The sequence below is a fragment of the Neofelis nebulosa genome, chromosome 2 (genome assembly GCF_028018385.1).
Source record: "Neofelis nebulosa isolate mNeoNeb1 chromosome 2, mNeoNeb1.pri, whole genome shotgun sequence".
NCBI classification, from domain to species: Eukaryota; Metazoa; Chordata; class Mammalia; order Carnivora; family Felidae; genus Neofelis; species Neofelis nebulosa.
The window spans coordinates 201,151,850-201,160,274 of record NC_080783.1 but is presented as its reverse complement, the minus strand read 5'-3'; the positions used below and the strand labels follow the sequence as shown (position 1 = coordinate 201,160,274).

The 8,425-nt window shown below is 45.4% G+C and overlaps 1 protein-coding gene and 1 pseudogene across 1 annotated transcript; one reads left to right on the top strand and one right to left on the bottom strand.

Annotated features, from left to right (window-relative positions):
- The first annotated feature begins 269 nt into the window (after nt 1-269).
- On the top strand, nt 270-2,769 carry ATP5IF1 (ATP synthase inhibitory factor subunit 1). Its single transcript, XM_058718414.1, has 3 exons — nt 270-422; nt 512-597; nt 2,497-2,769. Exons 1-3 carry the CDS (start codon nt 336-338, stop codon nt 2,648-2,650), a joined length of 327 nt encoding a protein of 108 aa, XP_058574397.1. The 5' UTR covers nt 270-335; the 3' UTR covers nt 2,651-2,769.
- Nucleotides 2,770-6,268: 3,499 nt separating this feature from the next.
- Nucleotides 6,269-7,137, bottom strand: LOC131505165 (homeobox protein OTX2-like; annotated as a pseudogene).
- Nucleotides 7,138-8,425: the final 1,288 nt, after the last annotated feature.

Sequence of the window (8,425 nt, the reverse complement as noted above, 5' to 3'; positions counted from 1 at the left end):
CTTCAGGATTGGAATCGCGGTATGGGGTGGATGCCACAACTCAGTCTGACAGGTCCAAGAGCTCAAAATACGACTTCTGACTGAGTTCCTCCTCCATTATTATTCTTGTCCTTTGGCCCCAAAGCCCTTGCCAGAGATTGGCTAAGAATAGGCCCGCCTCTAGCTCAGGATTTGCCGCGAACTGCAGGAACCCCTCCCTCTCCCCCTCATTATTTGCTACTCCTAGGTAAGTCCCGCCTCTCCATGGAAAAGATTGGCTGCGTGGCTCCTAGCGCGTTAGCGCCTGCTGAGAGTCTGCGCCGCCAGGGACTTGGAGAGGTGCGGTTCTGACAACAATGGCTGTCACGGCGTTTGCTGCGCGAGTGCGGCTAGGCGTGTGGGGCGTTAGGGCCATGCAGGCCCGAGGCTTCAGCTCCGAACGGGTACGCTGGCAGGAGTATCCGTTGTCCCATCCCTGAGCGCGGATCCCATCTCTTCGCACCTTTACCGATGTTCTCGTCTCTCTCCGCAGTCAGAGGACTCCCGCGCGGGTTCGATCCGGGAGGCCGGTGGGGCCTTCGGAAAGAGAGAACAAGCTGAAGAGGAACGATACTTCCGGTGAGGCCCACGGAACCCCGAATCCAGTCCGAGATCTCTCAGGGCCTTCGGATCCTACTTAAACTTCCAGTCCCCCTACCCTTCCCTCCCTGGTGCCCTAGGGGCGCCCATCCCCCAATAGAACTCGCAGGACCTGTACTTAAGTTACCCCTCACACTTGAGGTCACGACTGTCGCCACTTATAGGACGCTCCCCTGCCAAATAGTCCAGAGGCCCTTTTGGGGGCCTAATGCCATTTCCATCCGCGTGTCTCCAAAATTCTCAAACCGTGGCTCAACTCTTCCTGAATCATTTACCATGCCCACCCAGGGAATTCTCCCCTGGTCGTGCGAAGTGGCTTCCAGATTCTTCCAAGAGTGTCTAGATTCCACTGCCCAATATTTGCAGACCTTCTGAGCCTGCTTTCCGTGGCCCTCACCCACTCCTTAACCCCTCTAAATTCATTTTTCTCCTCCACATGGATGAATTCCCTGACTCTTCAGACCCTCAGCCATTTCTAGACCCTCATGCGTCTCCATTTCGGCCAGAGTGAGTGGGTCACAGGAGCTGGTGGCAGCTGCTTTTGGTTGGAATCCTCCTCCCGCACTTCTTGGAGACTTTTGCCCTGCCTAGCCCAGCCCAGCCCAGCCCAGCCCAGCCCAGCGTGTGGGCTGGATAGATTTCTTTCCTGCATAAGAGTGGAGAACAGGCTGAACCTAGCAAGTCTTTCCCACCCCTTAGTTATCCTTTTCTGACTTTTACCCCCAGTGGGGAGCAGCTTGGAACTAATCTTCTGTTTGTCCTTTGGTCTATCTTTTCACTTCTGCCCTTTCTTACTCACTCTTAAGAATTATCACCATGGGCGCACTTGGGTGGCTCAGTTAAGCATCAGACTCTTGGTTTTTGGCTCAGGTCATGATCCCCCAGTTTGTGGGTTCAAGCCTGGCATCCGGCTGCGCACTGACAGTGTGGAGCCTGCTTGGGATCCTATCTCTCTCTCTCTCTCTCAAAATACATAAACTTAGAAAAAAAATTATCACCAGGGCACCTGGGTGGCTCAGTCGGTTAAGCGTCCGACTTGGGCTCAGGTCATGATCTCACAGCTTGTAAGTTTAAGCCCCGCGTCAGGCTCTGTGCTGACAGCTCGGAGCCTGGAGCCTGCTTCAATTCTGTATCTCCCTCTCTCTCTCTCTGTCCCTACCCTGCTTGTGCTCTCTGTGTCTCATAAATGAATAAATGTTAAAAAAAAAAAAAAAAAAAATTATCACCATGCCAAACCAGAGAGCCAAGGCAAAGCCCTTAGAGACCATCTAATTGGACCTCCACATTTTACGTTAAGGAAAACCGAGGCCCAAATGTAGCCAAAGCAACATTTGAATGTCCCTTCTTGAGACCTAAATTGAGCTGCCAATACTTTTTTTTCTTTACCCTTCATTTTGGCCTTTTCAGTGAGCCATGCATTTCCCTATGCGAAGAAAGCCCCCTAGATAAATTGAGATAGGACATGGGTATTTGTCCTTTAACAATACCCCTTTGTCCCTACATCCCTCCTTTTGCTCTTTTTTTCCACAAAAAAAAGGTATTCTGGTCTCTGGGTGGTTCCTGTCGTGAGGTGTTGGGGACTTAATGTCACACTACTCTGGAGTTTTCTAAAGAGAAATCTGAAAGGAATAACTCACAAACGATGGAATTTCAGGCACTGGCACCAGGATAATGGAATCATTTGGTCATCTCCTAAAGATGGATATATCCCGAGATGGAGTATTCTATCACTGATGGGGTTTAGGATAGAAGAGGGTGACCAGCCAGACTCCCATGGGATTGGGACTGCTGTTCTTTGCCTTAGGTATTGTGGGTTATGCTTAGAGATCTCTACGGGATGAAGGATTGGGATTAAACACAGCCACTGTGTCCTTGTAGAGCACGCACTAGAGAACAACTAGCAGCCTTGAAGAAACACCATGAAGATGAGATCAGTCATCATATAAAGGAGATTGAGCGTCTGCAGAAAGAAATCGAGCGGCACAAGAAGAAGATTAAACATCTCAAACGTGATGAGGAGGAAGATGATTAAATGCACACAGTTCCCATAGAATGGCTATGTATTGTTGCTCACTTCTATGTAAACATAGTCCTGGTTTTATTAAATATCTGTGTGCTGCCAACAGATTACAATAAATTATCATCAGTGAATTGTGTTGAATGCCTTCTTCCACTGTCTGGAAAGGGGTAAGAGGGACATACTACTGGACTGCTAAAATGAATCAGACAGGGTACCTGCAATAGGGAACTCAAACAGCACAGTGTGATAAGTGCTATGCAATTTATTGGGCAGGGGGCTGTGACACAAGGAAATTCCCTCTTCCTTTCTGGTACTAGTCAGAGGTGTTCAGAGAAAGCCTCTTGAAAAACAAACCCTAGGGGCGCCTGGGTGGCTCAGTTGGTTGAGCGACCGACTTCAGCTCAGGTCATGATCTCACAGTTTGTGAGTTCGAGCCCCACGTCGGGCTCTGTGCTGACAAGCTCAGAGCCTGGAGCCTGCTTCGGATTCTGTGTCTCCTTTCTCTCTGTCCCTCCCCTGCTCATGCTCTGTCTCTCTCTGTCTCAGAAATAAATAAACATTTGGGGCGCCTGGGTGGCTCAGTCGGTTAAGCGTCCGACTTCGGCTCAGGTCACGATCTCGCGGTCCGTGAGTTTGAGCCCCGCGTCAGGCTCTGGGCTGATGGCTCGGAGCCTGGGGCCTGTTTCCGATTCTGTGTCTCCCTCTCTCTCTGCCCCTCCCCCGTTCATGCTCTGTCTCTCTCTGTCTCAAAAATAAATAAACGTTAAAAAAAAAAAAAAAGAAAAACAAACCCTAATCCAAGACCTGAGGTTAAGAGCAGCCTGGAAAATAGGAATGATAGGATATCATTCAAGGCACCATCAGTCCATTTTGCATTTATAAAATGATTAGAAAGGGGTACCTCGCTGGCTCAGCCGGTAGAATGTGCTATTCTTGATCTCAGGGTCATATGTTCAACCCCCATGTTGGGTGTAGAGCTTACTAAAAATAAAAATTAGAAGGCACCTGAGTGGGTCGGTTGGTTAAGCATCTGACTTCAGCTCAGGTCATGATCTCATGTGAGTTCGAGTCCTGCATCAGGTGAGTTCAAGCCCCGCTTCAGGTGAGCCCCACTTCTCTCTCTTTCCCTTCCTCCCTCCCCCTCTGCCCCTCACTCACTTGCACTGTCTCTCAAAAAAAAAAAATAAAAATTAGAGAACTCTTCATATGAGCTAGTTACCTCTTGTTCTAATTAGCCTTGTACAAATTGAAAGAACTGGAATTAGAAATTGTGTTTTGCCTACAGTCGCTCAGTATTGTGGAGTTGAGGTTTCCAAGTTAGTTAATAGCAGAGAAGCAGAATTATTTCTTAGGTTATATTTTGCTTTGCTGAGTGGGCTCTTGATTCAGATTTGACCATAAGGCTTGTTTAAATTATTATACAAACGAGTGGTGCGACTCCTCCAGGCCAGAAGAATAACATTGGGGCCAATATCAACACCTTTCCAATTTGCCAGTTTAATAGATCATTTGCCCCAGAATTGTGATGAGTCTTTTGTTGCAAGACTCTATTACAAAAAAGGCTTTAAAGCCATTGAATGGTAAGTTTGGACTAGTCATTGACCCTGCCCTTGAAGAAAAGTCACTAGATGTCTGTTTCCAAAACGCATGTCCATTGCTACTGCTGGTGAAAAGTTTATAGACACTCCTGAGATATGAATGCTGAGATTCAATTGGCCAGCAATAAAATTACCTCAAAGATGCAGTGCAAAAAATGATCATAAGTCACATGCCTTTTTTTTTTTAACTTTACAACACTACAAAATTTGGAAAGTTAAAAAAAAAATTAGTTGAGGAAAAAGTAACATCTTCCATTTTGCACTTTATGACCCTCTTCCCCAGCCCAGGCTTACGAAATCCCCGAAGTTCATAGATGATAGTGCTTTTGTGACTTGTGATCAATAATTGCCTTATTGGGAGTGATGTTCCATCTACACTCACTTAGTGAGTGTACCATCTGCTCTTGACATTTATTTTTACTTATTTTTGAGAGAGAGGGAGACAGAGAATCCCAAGCAGGCTCCACGCCATCAGCTCAGAGCCCGACATGGGGATCGAACCCACAAACCGTGAGATCATCACCTGAGCTAAAATTAAGAGTCAGATGCTTAACCAAATGAGCCACCCAGGTGCCTCCACACTTATTTCTATTTTAAATTAAAGTCACTCTAATGATTGGATAAAACAAGCAAAAAGTTGAAACTTTGAATTTTTTTTTCAACGTTTTTTATTTATTTTTGGGACAGAGAGAGACAGAGCATGAACGGGGAAGGGGCAGAGAGAGAGAGGGAGACACACAGAATTGGAAACAGGCGCCAGGCTCCGAGCCATCAGCCCAGAGCCTGACGCGGGGCTCGAACTCACAGACCGCGAGATCGTGACCTGGCTGAAGTCGGACGCTTAACCGACTGTGCCACCCAGGCGCCCCAAAAAGTTGAAACTTTGAAGTGAAGATGAAAAGCAAGCTCGAATTCTTAGAAAGACAAAATGAATAATTTTTGGAGCAGCTTAATTTAAAAGTGCCTGAACTTTACGAAAATGGTAACTCGTGGTCTTTTTGTTGCGACGTATCTTTGGTTAATTTTTCTATCATGCTATAATAAAAGTAAGATAAATATTGTTTAAAATACATTTAAAAAATACATTTTGAATACATTTATTTTTTTGTGCTAGAACCATTTTAATGTAATTATATATATCTGCCAAATCCAGGAAGAAAAAGTTTATGCATATATAACTTTTCCAGTTAACATCTGCAAGCATAAATGACAATGATCACAGTCTATAAATTCATCAGGGTCAGAGCAATTGACCAATGTCTCCATACTGCTAGACTTACCAACAGTAAATTACAGATGAATTAATGTCCTGTTTCTCTTCTCTCACTCTCCTTGTCCAGAGATATTTTGTTGTAAAGTTTCAGTGCAGCTCACCTCCAGCCAAAGGCAATCTTTTTAGGTAAGTACTCAGTTGCTCTGAATTTGCTTATAATTATAACCTACTTAATCACAGAGGAACGTCTGTAGAGGTGGAGTTCAAGGTTGCATACAACAACAGGAGATCCCAGTTTTGAAGTTTAGCACAGATTAAAAACCACAGATGCACCATTTATATAAGACACACACTGATTGTCTCCTAAACTACATATTGACTCCGTATGAACATTATTTTTAAAACAAAGTAGTGCATCTGGGACAATCAGTCGCACAATTCACACTGCCCTGAAAAGTTTTTCAGTGCCAACTACCGATTGGTCATGAAACGTGAGTGAGCTTGAGACACTTCATTCCTAAGATTCAACCACGGATTGGCTAAAACATTGGAACCCCTCTGCTTAAGAAGGCTATGTCCTTCCCTCCTTTCCCTCACAATTTAGTTTTGTTTATTTTTGGTGGTGTTTGGTTGCACATGGCTAGAATGCTTTTGGTCACTTTGCAAATCAGGAAAACAAATGACCTAAAACTATGACAGGATCTTAAGTAGACTGGTTTGTCCATTTCAGGTTGCTGGTTGCTGGTGGCCCCTCTAAGGCCCTTCATTTTTCCTTCTATGCCTCCCGGAACATTGATTAGAAGATGAGTCTGAGCATCATCCCATCTAACTCTTTTAACCAATGCCTGGCTAAACCTGGAATGTCCAGCCCAGTATATTTAAAAATCGCCCACAAAAAGGTTCTACGGATCTTCACAAAACCTGGTATTTCCATGGGGATGTCTGATCTTTATATTCCAAGCAGTCAGCATTGAAGTTAAGCTTCCAGGAGGCAGTTTGGTCCTTATGATCCAAACAATCAGTGGTTGAGTTAAAATCCAAGCTTGAAGCTCCATATTCCTGGGTGGAAAGAGAAGCTGGGGACTGATTCAGATGGCTGTTGACTGCATTGGTACCAGGGGCTGAGTGTGGCCTCTGGTCCAGGAAGCTGGTGATGTATATAGGGGTCAAATAAGATCCACAGTCCCTGTCCCCAAAGTAGGAAGCTGAGCCAGCATATCCTTGACTATAACCCGAAGCCTGAGTATAGGTCATGGGACAGGACCTCTGCATGCAGGAAGAGGAAGTGGACAAGGGATCTGACAGTGGGGAGATGGAAGCCGGGCTCCAGATAGACACAGGAGCACTGCTGCTGGAAATGGCCGGGGCTGAGGTGCTAGAGGGGGGAGTAGATTGGCCACTCATTCCATGCCCTGGACTTACCTCCCGAGCTGGAGGGGTCTTCTTTTTCGCAGGTGTCACTTTGTTTTGACCTCCATTCTGTTGCTGCTGCTGCTGCTGCTGCTGCTGCTTCTGTTGGCGGCACTTAGCTCTTCGATTCGTAAGCCATACCTGGGTAGCTCACCGAGGGGCGCAGCAAGAACATGCCCAAAGTGATCAGACTCAGTCCGTTGACTGCGTAAGGCGGTTGCTTAAGATAAGGCATCATGCCAAGGTTGTTTGGAGGCGCGAAATTGGCCCAAATCGGGGCGGGGGGGGGGGGGGGGAGACCCAGCCAGAAGGTCTCGCTTCGCTGGGGGTGGACAGATTCAGGATCCTTAGTGTGTGGGTTTGGAGCAGTTGAACTATGGGCAAAGCAAACAAACGAACAGAGGTGCTGGTTTACTGCTTCACAGGCACAGCTTTTTCACGTTCCACCACTAACTTAGAAAGCTTAAATATATTTGTTTAAATATATCTTTGTTGGGGCGCCTGGGTGGCTCAGTCGGTTAAGTGGCTGACTTCAGCTCCGGTCATGATCTCACCTCTGACGAGTTCGAGCCCCACCTCAGGCTATGTGCTGACAGCTCAGAGCCTGGAGCCTGCTTCAGATTCTGTGTCTCCCTCTCTCTCTGCCCCTCCCCTGCTTGTACCCTGTCTCTCTCTCTCTTTCTCTCTCTCTGTCTCTCTCTCTCTCTCTCTCAAAAATAAATATATGTTAAAAAAAATTAAATGTATCTTTGTTAAAATCCTCAGATAATTTATATGATATGAACCAGTAACCACAGACACGTAGCACAGGTCATAAGATTCCCCAGAAGTACCCCAGATGTTTCTTAGAATTTGGAAAATACTCCAGCAGGGGTTCTTAAAGTGCTTGCAGGCCAGCATCAGCATCACCTGGGAGCTTGTAAGAAATGCAAGTTCTCAGGCCCCTTCACAGACCTGCTACACTGAGGGTAGGACCTAGAAATCTGTTCAACAAGCTTCCCAAGTGATTCTAATGTCCACTGAAGTTTGAGGGCCACTGTACAAGTAGCTTCTCATGATATTTGCTGGCATTCTTGGGCATAGGACATTTTTATAAAGGCAGATTACTAAGTATAACTACATATATCGAATACAGATCTTCATATGAATCCTGTTTCAGGATAAAAATAAAGATATGTTAAAATTATTCTTGTACAAAACATGTTGACATTTTTAGAGCATAGCATTCCCTGGAATAAAATCACTTTTGTTTACAAGTAACAGAAAACCAACACAAGCTGGCTTAAGGAGGAGAAAAAAAGAGTGATTTTTTTTTTTTTAAAGAACAGGGGCTATTGTCTCAGAATCACAACAAACCTTAAACAAACGAAACTCAGGAAAGGCAGGGACCAGAGAAACTCAGAACTGCAGGAGCAGGTCTATCGAACCAGCTTCCTCACCATCTGTGTCAGTGCCTTTTTTTTCTTTTTGAGATTTCTATGGAATTTTGTACAATGAAGTTCTTTAACAATAGCACAACAGTTTATATTTGTGAGCACTTCACAATTATTTGTTCATTAAATCTTG

Bases quoted from the DNA above. Each gene is read 5' to 3' on its own strand.
- ATP5IF1 (XM_058718414.1), top strand. From the start codon at position 336: ATGGCTGTCACGGCGTTTGCTGCGCGAGTGCGGCTAGGCGTGTGGGGC. The intron at 423-511 runs GTACGCTGGCAG...CTCTCTCCGCAG, and splicing joins GAGGCTTCAGCTCCGAACGG to TCAGAGGACTCCCGCGCGGG. The intron at 598-2,496 runs GTGAGGCCCACG...GTGTCCTTGTAG, and splicing joins GAAGAGGAACGATACTTCCG to AGCACGCACTAGAGAACAAC.